Raw genomic sequence first — 22273 nt, forward strand, 5'->3', positions numbered from 1 at the left:
TAACTACAACGTTAAGTGAGGAGTTACTGTATTTGCCCAGCAAAAATTCATGTGTTGATGAGTAATAAGTAGTCAGCATAATAATCAGCTCTTGTATTGTAGATTTAAGCTTTTGTCATTTTTCCCCTCTGGAAGGAGTTCAGTCTCTCCTGTTATAACCAAATTAGCTCTAAAAATCAGAGGAGAACTCAAGTTTACCACTGAAAAAGACACATCTTTCTTCCCCATGCCTGCCTTCTGTAGTTCTTCCACATATTTCTGCAAATCCTTTACTTGATTTTCTTTTTCTTTAAGCTGTTCCAATTTTGATTTTAATTCAGTCTGAAAAAAAGAATTAGAGAAAAGCAGCATAAGCAGGTGAACAATTTAAGTATACAATTTGATTTTACAGGTAACTTCACTAACAAAAAACAATTATAAACACACAAGCAAAACTGCTCAGAACCCAATTATTTTATCTACTAAAAAAGTTAGAAGATCTGATATATACAAAATTATGTATTTCATTCTATACATTCATCCAGTTGTGTTACATGCAAGACCATCAGCCAAGCTCACCTCCAGATCTTCATTGTACACTTCAGCATTTTTAACTATATTCTGTAAGTTGGTAATTTCATGTATTAGTTGTATCTGTGGAGCAATTGAAGCAAAATTGCAGAGGATATTAGAAAGCACCCATCCATTAATTTTAGTTGCCATCACCATGAAAATAAGCAAGATCTACCTTAAATTTTCCCCAGGGTTTGGCAAGACAATATGTTGTTTACTATAGTTAAGAAACAAGTCATTACATCCACTTTAAGGCAGAAAGAAAAGTTGCATGAAGTCACAGCCCTTTACTTCAGCTTCCCAATAGTTTAACAAGGATTTCAGCATACCTCAACCTGCCATAGCCCAAACACAGGATGCAGTGTGATGCAAAATAAGTGATTCATGCAGAAAAAACTTAAAAAGTGAAATTCAATCCTTATAAAAAAATTACTTAATCTTAAGATCAGTTGCTATTGAGTTTGGGTTCCCAAGACTGCAGGGAAAGGTTTAGATATGGAGACTGTCTCCTCAATAAAACCCATCGTTACAACATTGGTTCACACTTTTAGTAAAAGCTATTTTAGCAACTTTTAGGGAAAATGCAGTTTTTATAGCAACCTCAGTTTACTGTCAATGAGCAGCTCAATCTTCATTCCCTCCTTCCAACCACAAATTGTGCACCTCAATAAATCAAGAAATAAAATCCTCAGAGCATGTTTTACAACTGTCAAAAGATGCTTTTATTAGCAGTCAGCTGTAGTCAGCTGGCAAGAATCAAGCAAGATTTACTTTTGACCTTTAACATAAGTGATTTTATATTTTCATATTTGCCGTGAATTAGAAGTCAGCATCTTCTATACCAGTGTTTCTCAAAGCCGGTCCGCCGCTTGTTCAGGGATAGCCCCTGGCGGTCCAGGCCGGTTTGTTTACCTGCCCCGTCTGCAGGTTCGGCCGATTGCGGCTCCCACTGGCCGCGGTTTGCCACTCCAGGCCAACGGGGGCCGTGGGAAGCGGCGCGGGCCGAGGGACATGCTGGCCGTCCTTCCCACAGCCCCCATTGGCCTGAAGCAGCGAACCGCGGCCAGTGGGAGCCGCAATCGGCCGAACCTGCAGACGGGGCAGGTAAACAAACCGGCCTGGACCGCCAGGGGCTTTCCCTGAACAAGTGGCCCGACTTTGAGAAGCACTGTTCTATACTACATAATTTCCCAGTACATAGAAGTATTTGTCTTAGGTTTCTTTGCTGACATAGTATCATTCAGCAAAAGCAAGCATTTCAATGTCCTACAGATATTACTGCTGAGTCTCTCAGTGATATTTAATTCACAAAACAAGACTTGAATAGTTATAAGTCAGACCTATACAAGTCGTGCATTTAGAAATGCACTAAAGCAAGATCTTCTGTTCAAGATGTTTGAGTTAAATATTTAACTTTATTAAATTATCGTTTAGAAAGCACTGTTTACTAACTTTAATGACAACAGCACTCTTGACAAAAATCCAAAATAATGTGAAGTGCAGATCAGTAAATTCAATTTTTACTGTGGACATTATCCAAATTACAAACAGCTTATTTAGCTGAAATTCAGTTTAGGAGTGCAACCCTGAACTTGCCTGCATAATGAGGTCAGAAAACTGGAGCAAATTTTTCTCCATGACCTAGCGTCGAAATTCCACAATCCCTCAACTAGTCTGAACATACTTTGTAATTTTGTGTTCATGATCCTTGGTAATCAATATGTCATTTGGAATAAGGTCTTATATTACACACTTCTGAAAACAGACTTCACCTCATTTTTCAGAGAAGTCTTACCAGGCTGTAACTTTGATTTTACCATCTTACCTCATGGTCTTTTTGGGTTTGTTTTTCCAGTTCCTCAAATTCATCTGTTTCTATCTTTTCCTTCAGTTTCTCCTTCAATTCACGTATCTCCAATTTCAGCTGTTCATTTTCTAATATTAGGTTGTCAAAGTTAGCTTGCAGGACATTCACCTCATTTCTAGCAATATCCTAAAAAAGGAGGAGTGATGTGTTATAAGACGGTTTACTTGCATTTTAAGCTGATTTCTATTAGGACACTGAGCTGACCTACCTTTTCTAGTGCTAGTGTTTCACAGAGTTGGACAGAATCTGCAAAGTCTTTTTGACTCTAGAAAGAGAAATGCTTTCTGTTAGCCATTTTACAAGATTGAGATTAGTTTAAAAAAATTAGTACTGTATGAGTAGCTAGAGTTGAAATAAATAAAATAAACCCTCAAATTAAGATGTATTTATTTTTAACCACCACATTATGAAGGCTGCTAAGATGACGACAACAACATTGGTTAGTATAATGTTTAGAGATATAGGAAGCATAATTGATCTTGTAAAAGAGGTCAGCTTGGCCAGATCAGACTACAGACTGAAAAAATTATAAAAATAAATTCCCTCAGTTGTGTATGATCTTGTATTAAATTATCAATCTTGAAAGTTACCCAGTTCATATTAGCTCCAGAATTCCATTCGCTTTCTGAGACTGCATCAGGGGTAGGTAGACACAGATAATCATATTCAGAATACTCTGAAAACATAGCTAAAAAAAGAAAGATATGTGCATTTAAAAACAAAACAAAAACACAGCAACTTGTCCATGATGGTAAAATTTTGTTTTCTCACAAAAAGGATTCTATCAGTTCATAATCAAATATGGTGTAGCCATATCTGCAAATACTGCTAACTGGGTAGAAATGTTTGCTCCTATGTGGTCCTTCTATAAATGGCCTGGAACTATGCCACACAGTTCAGTCTTCAATACCCAACATCCTGTAAGCTAACAAATATTAACAAAAGGAGAGGAAAATCCAATGGATTCTCTGTTATGAAGTGATAAGAATTATAGATAAGGAAAAATATTGCCTTTAGAGGAAACCCAAGGGGGAAAAGAATTAAATCATTTTAAAATGGTGTGCTCATCCTAGAAGGGGTTTTTGGGGGAGTGGGGAAGCAGGAGGGAACAAGTTCCAGTGAACAACAACTTTGTCCAAGTTCTCCTGTGTACCCCTTATCCCCAGCTCGGGCCTTCTGGAAGAAAGGGGTGAACCTCTGCCCTTCTAATGAGGCTTGTGAGTATTTGACCACTGTGGTTCTGATTATGTTGACAAAGGATTCACCTATTCCTGCTGAGAGGTTTAGATTTTTGAAAACAAAAACAAAACAAAAAAAAGCTTAGCAATTTTGACAGGGACCCTTTGTTGTAAAGAATGATTTATCAGTACCCGAAACAGATAGCTAATCTTAAAATGGACCATTTTTGGGTGCTTTTTCTTGGGGAGACACCCTGGGTCTAGGCTTTTGCCCTTTTTCTGAAATAGACAGCAACTGAAAGTCTGAGACAGGGCTAAGGAATTTCCTTGAGCCAAGTATGTGAACATCACCGGTTACTTTTACCTTTTATTTGCCCCACTGGAGTACTGTTTTTACCCCTTTGTCAGGAAACCTAGAAGCAAGTCTTCTAGTTCGTTATTATTCATGTGCAGTATCTCTATTTTAACTCATTTGCTCTGTATCATCCAGTACAGCTGCTATGCTAAGAGTAAATTCTTTTACTCCAAGCTCCATTTATATTGGAGAGCTCTCTCCCCATCTCAACGTCTTCATTTGGATAACCAGTGAGCACCTTCTAAATCAAGTTTCCTTGTTAGTGTCTTCTCCCCAAACATGTACTCACAATCCTCCATCTCTGGAAGCTTCTCTGCCAATGTTTTCATTTTTTTGGCATCAGTTGGCTTTAACTTTTCAAAATTTGCAAAATAGCTGATGTCCCCTTGATTTATTTTCCCAGGGGCCCAAGTAACTCTTCTTTTTCTTTTGGCCTGAAAAAGGGGAGAATACACAAATGAAGTCATAGTAGAACAACAGTCAAGTGAAGCATTAATAATAAAGGTAACTTTTCCTTTATTTTACCCCTTATTGTTCCCCTAACAGTATAAGCAGATAACTAAAGGGGGTGATTTTGTTTGTATTGCAGTTTTTTCCAAAATTAAGGTTCAGCTAAGCAGTTTGTTTTCCACAAAACTACTTCTTATACCAGTTATCAAAGAACTTTACAGACAACGGATTGAACCTCACAACAATCCTGTTACTTAAAAAATTATCCTCATTTCAGACTGGGTAACTTAGGAAGAGATTGTGTAATTCACCTAGATTCAGATAAATTCTTATGATAGAGGCCGCCAAGCCAAGACTAGAACTCAATTCTTCAGAATCCCAGTCCTATGCTTTACTCAGTAGGCCATCTTGTGCATCTTATTATAGCTAGTTTACTGCAACACCAGCTAAATAGCCTGACACTGTACTGAAGTGTCAACCAAAAGTCTAAAGATTAGTCATTTCATAAGCTTTACAGAAAGGACCACTTTTCATTATATTTCACAGATCTAAGGAAAAACGCACAAAACACCTTCTCCAGTTATAGGTCAAGATTTCCCAGGTGTCCTGTGTGACCCTGAATAATTACTCAGTCTTACTTTAAGATCTTTCTGGGATGTAAACGAGGAGGAGGTGACAAGCATTTCAGTTAGATTGAGTATCCTATTTTCTTGTATTTTCTGAAGAGAGTTTTTTTCTTCTAACAGCTGGGCTAGTTGGTCTTTCTCCATCGCGTGGAGATGAGTCTTTGAAGAAACCTACCATTATAAAAAAAAAAAAAAAGTGTCAGCTTTGTTGTTCCTTCAAGTAACAACTACTTTTATATAGATACATAACATACAAGCCCTTTTTTTTAAAACTCTAACTTGGAGCAGCTTTCCATATATGTTGTCAGTTTTCTTGATAGAATAATCTAGCTTGTAGTTTACTTTTTAAAATCTAATATTTATGAGAGTTGAACAGGGAAACCCAGTGTTTCCTAGCAAAGAAGAGAAGGTTACTCACCTTGTGCAGTAACTGAGGTTCTTTGAGATGTGTGTCCCTGTGGATGCTCCACTTTAGGTGTCAGTGCGTTCCAGCACTGATCAGAGATTTACGATAGTGTCCATGAAGGTCACGTGTGCACAGTAGGTGTCTCACGGTGCTGTTGGTGCTGCGCCTAGTGCACGCATGACCCGAGCCCTCCAGTTCTTTCCCTACTGCAGAGTCCCAACTGCAAACTCCAAAGTAGAGGGGAGGAGGGTGGGTAGTGGAGCACCCACAGGGATACTCATTTTGAAGAACTTCAATTACTGCACAAGGTGAGTAACCTTCTCTTCTTCAAGTGCTGTCCCTGTGGGTGCTCCACTTTAGGTGACTCTAGAGCAGTGCCCCTCAGAAGGCAGGAGGGACTTCTGGTTCGTTTGAGTCATTGAGGTGAATACGGTTAGGCCCACTATGGCATCAGCCCCGGAGTCATGAGTGATTGCATAGCGCTCAGTAAATGTGTGGACGGAGGCCCAAGTGCCCACCTTACAAATCTCTAGTATTGGAACATTATGTAGGAACACTATTGAGGTTGAAATGGATAGTAGAATGCCCTCTGATGTGCACAGGAGGGTCTGTGTTCCGAATATGACAGCAATTTAAGGCATGTGGAGATCCATTTAGACAACCTCTGAGAGGATATTGCATCTCCTTTTGAGCGCTCGGTATTACTGTTTAACTTGTTCTGAGCAGGCTAGTTCATCATGATGGAACCATATAGGAGCCACACTTGTAGGTGGACTCTCTCTGGATTTGGGTGAAGAGTGCGAGCGTGGTGCTGAGACAGCAGTTCCGGACAATGAGGGAGAGTTCGAGGGGCACATATCGCCATGCACATCAGGTAAGTGTACCAATCTTGTCTGGGTCACGTCGAGACTGAGGATAACCATGGCCCTCTCTGTTCATATCTTGTGTATCACACGTGATATCAGTGGAATTGGTGGGAACGCATACGTTAGTTGTGCATCCAATTTGATGAGAAAAGTGTCCCCCAGTAATCGGGATCCAAGTCCTGCTCTCGAGCAGAACATTGCACATTTGCAGTCCGTTGGGGATGCAAACAAGTCAATGAGCGGAGTGCCCCACCAGCAGAAAATGGATTTCAAAATTCCCCCATTCATCTCTCATTCATTGTCTCGGGAGAAGTACATGCTGAGCGTGTCCACCGTCGCATTCTAATAGCCAGGAAGGTAGGAAGCCGAAATGTTTATGTTGTGTTCTATGCATCAGTTCCATAGCTTCGGTGCATAGCGAGTGTCAACAAGCGCCTCCTTGGCAGTTGATGTAAAACATGCATGCAACGTTGTCTGTCAATGTGAATGGATTAGTTCTTTATACGAGGTCGGAAATGCCTGCAGGCATTGCGGACTGCATGTAGCTCTAGTAGATTGATGTGTAACTGAGTCTCTGCAGGAGACCATTTGCCTTGAACCGTGTGTTGATGCATATGGGCACCCCATCCTATCAGCTAGGCATTTCTGGTGATCACAATTGATGGAGGTTCCTGTTGGAACAGGATGCCCATACAAATATTTTCTGGTCTTGTCCACCAGTGTAGAGAGTCAAGGACACTGAGTAGTACTGCAAGTTGTTTATGTAGGCTGTGCTTGCTGGGTATGTATATTGTTCTTAACCAGCCCTGTAGGTAGCGCATATGTAGGCTTGCACGTCACACCACAAATGTTGTGGCTGCCATGTGTTCCAGCAGTTGCAGGACAGTATGAGCAGGTATTTGAGGGCTGACTCAGACCTCTGAGATAAAGTTTGTCAGAGTTGTGAATCTGGTCTGGAGCAGGGATGCCTTGGTTTCTATGGCGTCGAGGTGTGCCCCAATGAAGTCCAGTTGTTGGACTGGGATTAGAGTGGATTTTCATTCATTTATTTGGAGCCCTAGATCCCTGAATAGTGAGATAGTGGTTTTGACGGTGTCCATTGTTTCATGTTGAGTTGGTCCTTTGAGAAGGCAATCATCCAGGTAAGGGAAGATCACTATTCCCTGTTTGTGTAAATATGCCGCAACTACCGGTAGGGTTTTGGAGAAAAAAAAACTCTTAGAGCAGTAGATAAGCCGAACGGTAGTACTCTACTGGAAGTGTTCATGTCCTACTGTGAATCACTGGTATTTTCTGTGAGCAGGATGAATGGTGACACGGAAATAAGCATCGCTGAGGTCGAGGGCTGAAAACTAGTCCCCCTGTTGCAGTGCTAGAAGTATCGTGCCGAGTATGACCATTTTGAACTTTTGGGAGCATATGAACGTGTTGAGTTGTTGATTTTTCTGTGGTTCAAGATAGGTCTCCCTCCCCCATTCTTCTTCTGGGTCAAGAAATAATGGGAGTAAAATCTCTTCCCTTTGTATTGTGAAGGCACTCGTTCCAGGACATCTCGTTGTAGAAGATGATCAACTTCTTGTCGTAACAGGTGCCATGAGATGGGTCCCGGAAGAGGAATGGAAAAGGGGGTAGGATAGGTGGTTGGGATGGTATATCCCGAACGGATTATTTCTAAAACCCATTGGCCCGATGTTATTGAGGCCCAGATGTGACAGAATGAGCAAAGGTGATGACCAAAATATGGGAATGGATTGCGCATAGGTGCTGCCTGGTGAGGGAGGTCGTTCAAACCCTCAACCAAAACTTAAATTGTGGTTTTGGAAGAGCCGAATGGGAAGTTGGCGCTTGGGATTGAGGTGCTCTCCGACACCGTGAGCGTTGCCGTTGATTATTGTAAGGCCATTGTTGCTGTCGATTATTGGAGGAGTCTCTGGGTCTCTGATAAGGTTGGTACCTTCTTCTCTTTGCAGGTGGGGTATAAATCCCCAGAGTGCATAGAGTGGCCCGAGAGTTCTTCACTGAGTGGAGCACCTCATCAATTTTATTCAAGAACAGCTTTTCTCGATCAAAAGGTAGGTCTTCTACTTTTGTTTGTAGTTCTCTAGGGATGCCAGAGGCCTGCAACCATGATCACTAAGGCTGTGGCACTGGCTGCCGTGTCCACAATGTCTAGGGATGCTTGGAGGGCTGTTTTGGCTATGAGTTAGTTGACCCTCGTTTACAATGGCCTGAAATTGTGACTGTTTCTCCTCGGGGAACTCTGCTGTGAACAAGCTACATTTCCCATAGTTATCATAATCGTATTTTGCCAACAAGGCGGAATAGTTGGCGACTCTAAATTGTAATGTGCCTTTAGAATAAACTTTGCACCCGAACAGGTCGAGCCTGTGGTGTCAATCTAAACCGGGTTTGCTTGCCGCATTGGTTAGTGGCATCAACTACCAAGAAGTTGGGAGGCGGATGGGCAATGAGGAAGTCTGTACCTTTTGCGGGGACACAATACTTTTTATCCAACCTTTTGCATGTTGGCGGAATTGAGACCAGTGTCTGCCAGACTGTCTCTACTGATTCCAAGATGGCATCATTGATGGGGAGAGCGATCTTGGAGGCAGATGACGGCTGTAATATTTTACCAGCTTGTGCTGGTTTGTCTGCACTTCCTCCAATGGGATGTCCTGGCTTTGGGCAACCCATTTAAACAGTTCCTGGAACTGTTTGAAATTGCCTACCGAAGCAGGCAGTGGTGGCATAATTGCCTCACCTAGGGAGGAGGAAGAATTGTGTGCAAGAGATGTAGTCTCCTGTTCTGTGCCTGTTTCCATGTCATCCCCAACTTCCTGAGCCTCCATGGGCTGTGGGGTGGGAGATGCTGGGTTGAACTGTAGTTCGCCTCTATGAACTATGGGTGGCCTGGAGCGTGGACCCCGGTAAGTTGCCCAGGGTTCCCAATGTGCCCATTGCATGGGGAAGGCCACTGGTACGTACATCCACAGCGGTGTGCACCATGGTTGAGCCATCTGGGTGTAATGGTATCTTGGCCCCGTATGGCTCCAAGGTGGTTGGCATTCTTTTGGTGAGGAATGGTCCGGTGAGAAAGTGCCTTGTTCCTGCACCTCATCATCATCTTCACTAGACAAGTGTCATTTCATGAGAGCTGCTGAAATCTCCTCCATTGCCCCGGGGGAGCCTTGGTACCGAGTATTGGGGAGGTTGGTGCCGACAATATCATCAGGTCTCTCTGGTGCAGCAGAGACTGTGTCGGTGCTGATGTCGGAACCTTCGGTGCTGCAGGGTCCACTCTCATCCATGCCAGCACTGGTGCCAACTGTGTTGCATGTTTGGTCAGTGCCGACTTGGTTTTCTCCACCGGAGCTGCCTGTGCTGGGGGCGGAGGCATGGTGCCTGAGGAGAAACTTGGTGCAGAGTCCCTTACGGGTGAACTCAGTGCTGTGGAGGAGGCATGTCTTTGTCTGTGCCTTGACGGTCTCCTTCGCTTGGGCCTCGGCGGTGCTGGAGGTACCCAGAGAGCTATAGGTGCTCAGCTGAGCATATGTCGGCAATGGGGGTTGTGACCTAGCAGGAGACCACCGCTGTTTTTGTGGTGCTCTCTGCAGAGACGTCTGAGCCCTCTTCCTCTGTCTTTTGGAGGGTACATCTCCTTTTTCTATTGGAGGAGCACCCGGAGAGGCAGTCTGCGTGTCCGATTCAGGTTGGAGGGATTTCTCCATCAAAATCATTTTTAGCCTGAGATCCCGATCACATCGGGCTCTGGCTTTCAAATTGCTGCAGTGGGTGCATTTTTGGGGGATATGCAGCTCACCCAGACATTGTACGCATGAGTGCCCCTCCAAAACAGGCATTGCTTTGCGGCAGGAACCGCAGTGTGTGAAGCTTGAGGAGCCAGGCATCTTAACAGTTAACATCCCCAGGATGGAGGGTAACTAAAGAAATTAATTTTATTTAAAAAAAAATAATAATAACAGTAATGCTAACTATAACTAGCTATTTAAACTAGGGCTGTTGATTAATCGCAGTTAACTCATGCGATTAACTCAGAAAAATTAATCGCTATTAATCGCAGTTTTAATCACACTGTTTAACAATACTAATTGAAATTTATTAAATATTTTGGATGTTTTTCTACATTTCATATATACTGTATTCTGTGTTGTAATTGAAATCAATGTGTATTTTTTATTACAAATATTTGCACTGTAAAAATGATAAACAAAATAAATAGTATTTTTCAGTTCACCTCATAAAAGTATTGTAGTGGAATCTCTGTCATTAAAGTGCAACTTACAAATGTAGATTTTGTTTGTTACATAACTGCACTCAAAAGCAAAACTCTGTAAAACTTCAGTGCCCACAAGTCCACACAGTGCTACTTCTTGTTCAGCCAATCACTCAAACAACTTCGTTTACATTTGCAGGAGATAATGCTGACTGCTTCTTGTTTACAATGTCACCAAAACGTGAGAACAAGCATTTGCATGGACTTTTGTAGCTGGCATTGCAAGGTATTTAAGGGCCAGATATGCTAAACATTTGTATGCTTTAATGCTTTAACACATCTGGCACATAAATATCTTGCAACGCTGGCTACAACAGTGCCATGAGAATGCCTGTTCTCACTTTCAGGTGACATTGTAAACAAGAAGCAGGCAACATTATCTCCTGCAAATGTAAACGAAGTTGTTTGTCTGAGTGATTGGCTGAACAAGAAGTAGGACAGAGTGGACTTGTAGGCTCTAAAATTTTACATAGTTTTATTTTTGAATGCAGGTTTTTTGTACATAATTCTACATTTGTAAATTAAACTTTCATGATAAAGAGATTGCAGTACAGTACTTGTATTAGGTGAAAGACTTTCTTTTTTTTTTTTTTACAATGCAAATACTTGTAATCAAACAAATATAAAGTGAGCATTGAACACTTTATATTCTGTGTTGTAATTGAAATCAATATATTTGAAAATGTAGAACACATCCAAAAATATTTAAAGAAATGGTATTCTAGTATTAAAGTGAGATTAATTTTTTTAATTGCACTATTAATCGCGATTAAAGTGGAGCACCCACAGGGACAGCACTCAAAGAAGAAACAAATTCCCCCAAATTCTAGACATGACACTACACTAAATACAAGACTTTAAACTAGATGTTTCCGAAAGACATACTCATGATTAAAACGTCAGATATCCCGAGAGACGTTCCAGATCACTCCAGCTCGATAAAAATAAGCGTGTACAGTTTCAAGTGGCATTTCAGGAGAATTCTTCTCTGAGAACTAGTGTCATGGCAATACCATGACTGCTCTAAATACCACAGCCATGCAGAAAAATAGGACTGTTTCCTCAAACTTTAGAATAAAAAGTAATTGACCATCTCAGCAGAGAGAGGGCAAGACATTTGTACGCTTTTACAGGTCTATGGGTAGAGATTTAAAATTTGGGTCTCTTAAAACAGATGACTTAGGTAGATCTAGGTAGGAAGTTTCCTGCATGACCACAAGCTTCTGTTTTCCCCTAAAAATTCTGCCTAGATTTTATAGGCTTTGAGACATAGCATGTTGTTGTTATTCCATGTATAGTTTTTAATGCTTTGATTTACATTTTGGATCTTAAAATAACTAATGATTTTCTTTAAGATAGCTATGCAAAGAAGTAGAGTCTTTATTTTAAAAAGGAAGTACCAGGGTGGAGCTAATTATTGTGCTCTTTCTCAACCTCTCAAGGCATGTTCAGGATCTGAGAGTAAACTTCCATTCTATATGGCTTTTCAGGGTAGAAGACTGGAACAAGGCCTTCTGATAAGATCTGAATCCTTAAGAGTGACACTATCAACTTGAAATATAGTCATTATAAACAGTTTTAGGTACTACAATTATATCTGAGTTTTCCTATAAAAGTGTGGTCTTACAGTCTTCATGTCTTGTATTATGTGTACAAAACAGAATGGGAATTGTCTGATTACTCTTAGTGTTTCTGCTGTACAGCAAAGCCGCTTGAAGAAAGTTTGCTGTCATCTCAATTTGTCAAGAGAATGTCTATTCTGCCTTCTCATATCAGGAAATCCATCAGCCAGAGATTATGGGGTTGCATTAGTGGATTTGCTGAGTATGAGAAGTGATATTATTATTTGAAAATTTTCAGGCATTCATGCTGCTGCTGCCGCACCCCAACCCCCGGCACACTTGCTTCCATGTCTCCTGACTATACATGACATACACTGAAAACACAGGAAAATTTCTAATCTCAGTTACAGTAATCTTGGGAGTTTTTATAATAGTAGGTTACGAAATTCTAGGTTAGTGATTCTTCAAATGCTGCAAAAGGAAGAAAATCCTTTGATTGCCTCTAGAAGTGTGGTAGCTAAATGAGAAAAACACAGAACCTAGAAGTGGGGTCTGCATGCATCTATCCCTACACCTATGGGCACATGGGATCTAGTTAGGTTAATTGCACTGAATCTGTGAAGTTTCACATATGGATCTATGGAAGTAATGACATACCCATAGCTACCATGAGCTGTTTTGTTATACCACTTTGCACAACAAGCTGAAGTGTGTGAAGTTGAGAAGTGAGATATGATCCAAAGTATTTTAAAAGCAAGTGCAGTTTATCTTCAAGTTTAGTTGCCTTTTATTTGGCATTTTTTGGCCTTCCTATATTAAATGCTATATGATTAGCTTAATATGTTCTGACATACTTCTTCCAGCTGCCTTTTCAAGTCCACTATTTCCTTGCGATATCGTTTCAGGAGGGCATCATCATCCAGGACTTCGTTGACTTTTGGAGTATTCCTCATTCTTTTGGCTGTATTGGCAAACTGGAAAAATGACCATACAAGACAGTGAAGCTTCCCATTAGCAGAAGTTACAGAATAAGTAAATAAATCTTTATAGTTCTCTATCAGAGTGAAAAGTCATAACAGGATGACTAGAAGGTAAAATGAATATTTACTATTTGAGTAGCAAGCACCAAATTAGTTAAGGCTGCAATTCAACATTACACCTTGTTATTTTCACTTACTCATAAGTTGTTTTTTTTTCGGGGGGGGGGGGGGGGGGGGGGGGGCAGATGGATGTGTGGGAAGGAAGGAGCGGGGCCGAAAGCTTCCATTGCTGGTATCAGCTCAAAGATGAAACAAAGAGGTTATCCAGCCAAATTTGATTTTGGAGAGCATAAGAAATACAACAAACCCAACCCTACAGATTAGTAAAAATTGAGTAGTTCTATTAACTTCACTGGGACAACTCATTCAAGTAAGGGTGTAGGTTCAGACCTAAAGCACTTTTCCAATTAAAAATAAATAAAAAAAAAAAGCCAAAACATTTTGCACATAGCTCAGAGTGCCTGACCTTAAGTTTGAACTTCACATATCATGAATCCTGAAGCAGTTGCTCATTAAATTCAGCTATCTTAGATTATCTTTTGTACAATAACTCCCCACTTAACGTCCTGTCACTTAACAGTGTTTTGATCTTATATTCCTGCTCAATTACAGAACATGCTTCAAGTTGTGCAATGCTTCGCTATAATGTCATTTGGCTGCCTGCTTTGTCCACAGCTGGTAGCCCCTCTATCAGCTTCCCTACACCCCCCTCCCTCCTGCTTCCTGAATGCCGCGGGCAGGAGATAGGGGAGGGAGGAAGGAGCGAGGACACGGCATGCGGAGTAAAGGGGGAAATGGGGGGGAAGAAGGAGGCAGGTTAAGGGTAGGGGCTTGGGGGAAGGGGTGGAGTGGGAGGGCCGAGGGTTGAGCCCCCTGCCCCTGGTGCTTGCAGAGTAGGGGGAAGCTGCTGCGCAATGTGCTTCTCCTAGCCTACAGCACCTTCAGCCTCCTTGCCTGTCTCATTGTCTCCAGTGCCAGTTGGCTGTGCCTGTGTGGGGTAAGGTGGGGGCACCTCCCAACTATAGTACTGTACTGTATGGCAAAAAAAAAAAAAAAAAAAAAAAAAAAAATTTCCCTGGAACCTAACCCTCCCACCCCCATTTACATTAATTCTTATGGTGAAATTGGATTCGCTTAACATCGTTTCACTTAAAGTTGCATTTTTCAGGAACATAACTACAACGTTAAGTGAGGAGTTACTGTACATGCACAGCAAGAAGTTCACATTTGGTTGAGTTTGGGTTTTCCTATCTCACTACAGAACTATGTACTTATTTTCTGCTGCTCTGTAGTCCCAACTTTCAAGTGTGTCTTAATTTTGGAAAAAAATCAGAAGGCATGAAAGGGAAAAAAAAAAAAAAAAAAAAAAAAAAAAGACTAAACTTAACCCCCCCCCCCAAAAACAGAAGTGGAAATTATTCCAATAGCAATGTTCAAAGGGACACCAACAATTTGAAGTTCTCAGCTTTTTTCTTTTTCTTTTTTAATTGTTGATTAGATTTCATATATTGGGCCTGATCCCTTGTCTGCCTGTGGCTTTACGTCACATGACCTTTCTAGGAATGGGATCTGTCACCATACGATAGATCTATACAAATGGGGGTGGGGGAGTGGGGGGAAATTACAGGCAACCTTAAAACTGGCATTTCCTAACTCTTGACTGTTTGGCTTTGCAATCTTAATAATGTTTGGTAGCATAGTTTGTGTGTATAATGTGTGATTATACACATAAATTATAACTGCATGCCAGTACCAATGAAGTCTCTGAAAAGGGGAATTTATGAGAAAGTGGAGACTGTATAGATTATGCAGATGGAGGAAACAAGGAGAAATGAAAAATCTGCCTGTCAAAAGAAGCAAAGTCCATACAACATATGTCAGAAGGTGCCTGGGTAAAGGCTCAAAGTATCAAACAATGCACTTCAATGGCTCTCAAGTCCACAGGAGGCCTCAAGAAAGATCAAGCAATCAATTTTGTTAAAGTATGGAAGCTGAGAAACTTGTGTTTCTGACCTAGTTAACTAAAACATATTAACGCTTGGAAAAAATAAAGGAACAGAATAATTTTACCTGAAGGGTGCTAAGAGTTTCATCAAACGAAACTGGTGTAATTGTGCAAATTATAACTGTCTTCGCATTTCCTCCCAAGGAGTTTTGGAGAATTCGTGTCAACTTGCTGTCTCTATAATTTATGAAACTGTTGTGGAGGGGAAGAGAAAACACCAAACAAACTATGAAGCAAAGATCAGTGTTCTTGTACTGGTGAATATAATGATATTAGTTGCAAAAGGTAACAGATTGACCTAACAACATCTTGTATGAAATGGCAGTTCTCTTCAAGTTATACATGTCTGATGTAAGGAAATAAGGACAAATCAACATTAAGAATGCGAATGGATTTCAAGGCTTGCTAACTAATCAACTGTGTAGAGAGTTACATCTACTCATTTCCAGAAGAGATACTACAAATGCTTACCCAGATGGGTCATCACAGAGTTTCTTGATTACTTGACCCAAGATGAACAGACTCCGGTTTATGTTACATCCTTCTTTGAGTCGAACACCTAGATATTACATAGAAACACTTTGCTTTTATTCACAAAAGTCCACTTTTATCCTATATAGTAGTCAGAGTAACTGTTCAGAGAAGGTTAAGCAATCTTAGGTACCTAGGAATTGCAACAACAGATCAGACTAGTTGTCCATTTAGTTCAGTATTCTCTCTGACAGCAGTGTATATACACCCCCCCCCCGCAATTAAACAAAAATACCCACAACAAGCAGCCAACTAACCTACCACACCCCACCCTACTGCCTGAGTGGACAATTAAGGAATGAGCTTCTCATAGGAGGAAACATTTCTTTGTGACCCTAGTCAGTGGTTGGCTGATGCCCTTAAGGTTTGTATCCATGCTAAAATTTGAATCCTGCCTAATCAAACTGTGAATACTCTCATTATGCATAATCTCAGTGAGCTTTTGGTTGTAGTGATAAATCCCACAGGTTAGTTATGTTACGTAAAAACAAAAGTAGTATTACATTTTAAATTGGTTTGCCTTTTAATTTCTTTGAATAACCCCTTGTTCTTGAATTGTGAGAGGGGCACTGTTTACCTTGTCTATACCATTCATTATTTTGTAAGCCTTTATCACATCTCCACTCTAAACTAATTAAACCCAATCTATTTGCTCCTCTGAATCCTTCTATTTCTCTGAGGGTAGGTCTATACTTACCTCTGGGTCCGGCGGTAAGCAATCGATCTTCTGGGATCGATTTATTGAGTCTTGTCTAGACGCGATAAATTGATCCCGGAAGTGTTCGCCGTCGACGCCGGTACTCCAGCTCGGCGAGAGGAGTACGCGGCATCGACGGGGGAGCCTGCCAGCCGCATCTGGACCCGTGGTAAGTTCGAACTAAGGTACTTTGACTTCAGCTACGTTAATAACGTAGCTGAAGTTGTGTACCTTAGTTCGAAGTGGGGGGTTAGTGTGGACCAGGCCTTACATTCAACTGTCCAACTAGGATTGCACCAAACATTCCAGGGAAAGGAGTACTATTATGTTAATTATAGCACTGTAACAATTAGAATAGTCTTTATACCATTCTTAAGCTTTATAAAGATTTTAGTTTAATTGCAACCTCATAGTGAGCAGAGTTTCACACTGAATAGTCTACAACGCGCTTGGCTTTTTTTTCCTGAATGGATCTATGTAAATTTAGAACCCAGCACTTGGTAGACAGATAATTTCTTCTATGGTATAATACCGCTCAATTGTTAGAATGTTAGCAAGCATCTAAATACTAGGGAGATGGGCACAAAAGCAAACTCCATTACAGATTTAGTAGTAGTTATCTACTCAGGGGCGGTGAGTTATATAAGCTCGGAGTGCCCGGACCCAACCGAATTCAGGACCCAGTTGCACCAATGTTCGGGGCCGGGTCTCTCCCCTGGCCCCACCTGCCGCCTTCGTGCGTCTCCCCTGGAACATAGCCGGACCCCGCCTGCCACCCCCTGCACACCTCCGCTGGAGTGTCCCTGCCTGCCCTGGGCAACAGGCAGCTGCCCCCTGCAACTCTGCACTGTGCTCCCTCGCTGCTTGCTGCCAACTACAAGGGAGTGGCGCCAAACAGACTGAGGTGGTTGCTGCACATGCGGAGGGAGGAAGCACATGGCACAAACATCACAACAGGCCCCCCTCTGGCCCGGCCGGCCCCCCTCTGGCCCGGCCGGCCAAACTCCCTCCCAGAGTCTGCACCCTGCTCCTGCATCTCCAGCCCAGAGCCTGCACTCAGCACCCAAACTCCATCCCAGAACCCGCATCCAAACTTCCTCCCAGAGCCTGCACCCCAAATCCCCTCCCACACCCAAACTCTCTCAGAGAGGCTTAGGCAGGTGTGTATAGGGGTTAGGGGGGAGGGAGAGGACTTCGATCCATTCTGGGCACCACCAAAAATTATAGAGACATGCCACCCCTGTACCTACCTTCTGATCCTGTTTGGCTAGCTCTTTCACTGCCTGCCAGATCTACCAAGTTCTGCAAATTCATTAAAGATTTCATGAGGCACAGTTTGCAGGTAAGTCAGTTTAAAATGCTGTTAACGCTAAATCTATGCTAAGAATTTCAATCCAAGTTCAGTTAAGCCTTTGACATTTCTATAGTAATATACCAACTACACAGTGAGGCCAGTATTTTTCTAAGTTGTATGGCAAAAATGGCTTTAAAATATCAATGTAGACTCCATTACCAATATTGCAATCACTATAGTAAACTTGCATTGCAATTTTTAAAGTATGTACTCTTCAATATACATATAAATTCCCATTAAACAGAAGTTTGTCTCACAAGCAGTCATCTCCTTCTCTTCACCCTGAATAACAGAAGTGCATAAACAATCTGCCAGGTCCTCAGTTTCCATTAATAAATAAGGATTACCATCATCCTCATCCTAATTGAGCCTACACCAACTGTTCCCCCCCATCCAATCTAAGAGGTCAATGGAAAAAGTCAAGTACCAAAATACCAATATTTTCTCATAATCCCTTATACCTGTATGTGGTGCAACTGGTAGGTAACAGGGATTATGAGCTTGCAGTATCATTTGATAGTGATTTGGTTGATGCCTAGCAACCAGCCATCACCTTTATAAGCCTCTGCTTTCAGGAGAGCTCAAAAACTGAGGATATACTTGACCGAACTCCAAAGAGTACAACCCAGCCACCAATAATCATGCTGACAGACCCAGTGCTTTGAAAGAAGATAGCCCACTACTGATAAGATTAGTCTGATCAAGATGCAAATAGTCAAAGAAGTTTGATACTGGAGAAATTAGAAATGACTAGTGACTACCTCCCTGTTAACCAGTTCACCAGAAAGTAGAGAGTAGGCAGTAGTTTGTCAAGATGTCAGAGAGGATTCAAATAGGAATTGCGCACAAAATCTAGTTCTCAGAGTCCCAAATACAGACCTATAGACCAAACATTGATTCCCTCCTTTGAATCCCTGCCATACTGCTAATATCAATCCATCAAACGAAGAGGAAAAGGGATCACAGCCAGCAGCTACTGAATCTGTCAGCAAGAATGGCTGCAAGCCACCATTATGTTCCTCTAGTCCTGAGGCCACCTGGCTCCTGAAAGCTGCTCTATCTTGCACCAACTGACAGAGGTTCTTATGAAGAATTATGGCAACTGTGGTGTTCAACCAGATTTCCCCTCCCCCCATGTCATACCCCTTTCTGTCCCTGCAGCCAGAAGGGGTTATGTAGGAGTTCTAAGCCCCTTAGGGGTTTTTCCCTCCCCCTAAGGAAATCCCAAGCAGTGGGTAAACTACCTTCGGGGATACTTTGCATCACAGCCTCTGCACAATATCTAGTAGACTTTTACATATATATTGTTATATAGTCTTAAAACAGTTCAATATTTCTCCTTCACACAAGTTTTTCCATTCAGAGCGTTTCATTCTCAATATGATGGGAGAGAATCTCTGATTTTAGGATTTCATTTTAGTAGTGTCCAATATTTTAGCTCTTTTTAAAATTGTAAGTTTCCACATTAATGCCTACCTAGTACCGGACAACCTTTTTCAAACATAACTTACCAGATGAGATACCATTACTGCTCCATCACAGTTTGTGTTGGCAGGGTCATTTTCCCTACTTTCTATAATCTAAAAGAAGAAAGCCTCATAAGATTATTGCACATCTTTTCAGTTAATAAATAACAAAAAAATTACTATACAGACACCCACCATTCTGAAAATGGTGTGAGAACGGCTGCTGTGTTCATTCATTTTTGTTTCTCCATAGTGTCGTTTTTCTGTCAAAATAAAGTATTTGTTATCCAAAATCCCATATGCTCCAGACAGTATTAAGATTGTAAGCAAAAGTAGCCTAACTGAGAAACTAAAATAATAGCTTTTATGAGATTCTAGTTGTAGCCATGTATTAAATTTAGGAGAGCGGTCATATGTTTTAAAATTGCATCAACAATGGAGAGGCTAATCATCCTACTTTCTCCTTTCCTGAGCCATTCCATGACTTGCTCTGGATTAACAACCACCTCTTCGATCAGATCTTCCACGTAGATGTTTCTCTGCAAGAGAAACAGAATTAAAGACAAATTTCACCCAACTCTAAAATAAATCAGAAATAGATGCGTGTACTGTATTATGCACTGGTTTCAGTTGAATTTATTAATGAAAGCCACACAGCAGTCTGAAGAAAGACAAATTTGTCTTCCAAACACACAGGGAATAAAGTCAGAACACTGCCAGTGCAAATTTTTATGCTGATATATTTCAACTGTAATTTTAAGGAGACAATATCAAACATTTGAGATCCAAAAATATGATTTATTTTTAAAATGTATATGATTTGTCAGGGAAAGGTCCTCTGGATTTTAGATCTTTCAAGGGAATGTGTACTTTTTAGAGGTTTGAGAAATAAAAATTGCAAAGGTACTATTCATGGAGGATCTACATTTTGTGCCCCACACAGATTAGTAGACTACTCCCATTCCACCAACTTTGCTAAAGCAGTTAATGTAACAAATGGTATTCATTAACAAGGAGAATGAGCAAAACTTTAGCATAGTGAAATTGAAGACAGCAATAGGATGTCTACATTAATGCTACTACTGCTCACGTTGTATTAGCCACAACTCTAATTTGATAGTTATGCGATGTATATGTAAAACTGGTGGATGGTGTATCCCTTTTGAATGTATTATCATAGTGAAGTGTGTTAAAGCAACTCTGAGGAAATGATGTAGGTTTTTTGTGCTGAATGCAGATGCATTTTTGCAACCTTAACAATAAATTAAGGTGTGAAGTTAGTCAGATTTTGTAGAAGGGTTTTAGACACTCAAAGCCCCCTCCCCCTCAAAAAAAGCTCCCACACTGCTCAAGATTATATGTTTTGTTTAAGAGACTAAATAAATTTTGATGCTTAGGAAAAGAGAAAACAACAAGACTGATTACAGCTTTGCAGTAGTTCTAGGCACAACATGAAGCTTGCTTACTTCTAACTTGCCCTCTTCAAAAGGGATTTTGTATATTCATACTCATGGGATGTGCCAGCAAGTACAGCTCAGATGGTGGAACCTTCTTCTAACAGAACCATTTACCGCATTCACATACCCATCCTACTTTTCCCTCAGCCTTCCAAGGGTAAATATCAAAGGGGCATGGCCCTATATACCATCTCAGTTCCTTCCACCACCTCTTCAAAATCATGAGTTCAAAAGAACCCGAGGAAAAGGAGAAGGTGGGTGAGGCATGTGAATAGGCAGAATCCATCTTGGACTCTGCTATAAGTAAGTAACTTTAATTTCTTCTTTCAGAGTCTTCTGCATATTCCCCACTCATGGGTCAGATTGGCAAGCAATACCTCATCAGCTGAGGGTAGAACTCAGGGTCCTACCTGAATAAGGGTTGAAGTACTGCCCTATCAAACGGCATTTGTTCTGGACCCAAGATTCAAAAGCATTGTGTTTTGTAAGTGTATATACACAGAGCTCAAAGTGGCAGTCCAACAGGTTGCTGTGAATGGAACATGTTTAAAGCATGCAATGGAGATAGACACAGTAGAAGATGACTTAATCATAGCAAGGACCAAAATGACATCTAGTTTATAACTTTCTTCTATACATTGTCTGCCTATCACTTCACATCCATTACCTTAGGTGGATTAAACAATCATAAAGGTGATCCTAAAAAAGAAGATGGGAGACCTGTGAAATTCCTTAGCCCTGTTTAGATAGTACACTAGGGTCCTCATAGGGCTTCTCTGTAGGGAGCCTTAGTGTGCGGCTAGCAGGTGCTTAAATCTATAACACTCTAGCCTGCTGCACACTAACTAGACATAAAGACCCTGCTCTGTACACTACAAGTTCTATAGAGTGCGTTGACATACTGCTGTTACAGCAGAGCAAAGCACACCATATGACTTTTAGTGTACAGGAGCAGGGTCTTCATGGCCAGTTAGCGTGCAGCAGGCTAGAGTGCTGTCAATTTAGGCACCAGCTTGCCATAGACAGTCTCTATTTAAGCAAACCCTTAGTGTTGAGAGCGTGTAACTGTTATGGACCCTTATTGATGTGTGGTCGAGGGAAGATAGTGCAAAAACAAAACAAAACCAAACCACCACACAACACACCGCCTACTACTACTACTGCTGCTGCTGCTTTGGGTAAGACTCTAGGGTTAGGGTGAAAAACTCCACTTTGTCTTTGTGAAATGCCCTAATGGCAGATTTGCGTTCAGTGTATGTGGCTCACTCCCTCCCTCCTCTGGTTGATGTTATGGCAATTAAGAAAGCAGTTTTAATTAGGGCCGTCAAGCAACTAAAAAAAAAAAAAATCACGCTTAATTGCACTGTTAAGCAATAATAGAATACCATTTATTTAAATATTTGTGGATGTTTTCTACATTTTCAAATATATTGATTTCAATTACAACACAGAATATAAATATTTATTTTTTATTACAAATATTTGCACTGTAAAAAACAAAAGAAATAGTATTTCAATTTACCTAATACAAGTACTGTAGCGCAATCTCTTGGTCAGGAAAATTAAA

At 41.0% G+C, this 22273-nt stretch overlaps 1 protein-coding gene across 1 annotated transcript in view; it reads right to left on the bottom strand.

Annotated features, from left to right (window-relative positions):
- CENPE (centromere protein E) overlaps positions 1 to 22273 on the bottom strand; it is an 85827-nt gene that overhangs the window by 54955 nt on the left and 8599 nt on the right. The window contains exons 6-19 of the mRNA XM_054028869.1: positions 19707 to 19788; positions 19445 to 19512; positions 19295 to 19363; positions 17680 to 17731; positions 15673 to 15760; positions 15267 to 15393; positions 13011 to 13130; positions 5041 to 5199; positions 4242 to 4386; positions 3010 to 3107; positions 2628 to 2684; positions 2378 to 2545; positions 559 to 633; positions 199 to 321 (exon numbers count right to left, since the gene is read on the bottom strand). Coding sequence (XP_053884844.1) covers positions 199 to 321; positions 559 to 633; positions 2378 to 2545; positions 2628 to 2684; positions 3010 to 3107; positions 4242 to 4386; positions 5041 to 5199; positions 13011 to 13130; positions 15267 to 15393; positions 15673 to 15760; positions 17680 to 17731; positions 19295 to 19363; positions 19445 to 19512; positions 19707 to 19788 — 1431 coding nt within the window. The remainder of the gene's footprint in view (positions 1 to 198; positions 322 to 558; positions 634 to 2377; positions 2546 to 2627; positions 2685 to 3009; positions 3108 to 4241; positions 4387 to 5040; positions 5200 to 13010; positions 13131 to 15266; positions 15394 to 15672; positions 15761 to 17679; positions 17732 to 19294; positions 19364 to 19444; positions 19513 to 19706; positions 19789 to 22273) is intronic.

This window comes from Malaclemys terrapin, chromosome 5 (genome assembly GCF_027887155.1).
Source record: "Malaclemys terrapin pileata isolate rMalTer1 chromosome 5, rMalTer1.hap1, whole genome shotgun sequence".
In the NCBI taxonomy this organism is placed as follows: Eukaryota; Metazoa; Chordata; order Testudines; family Emydidae; genus Malaclemys; species Malaclemys terrapin.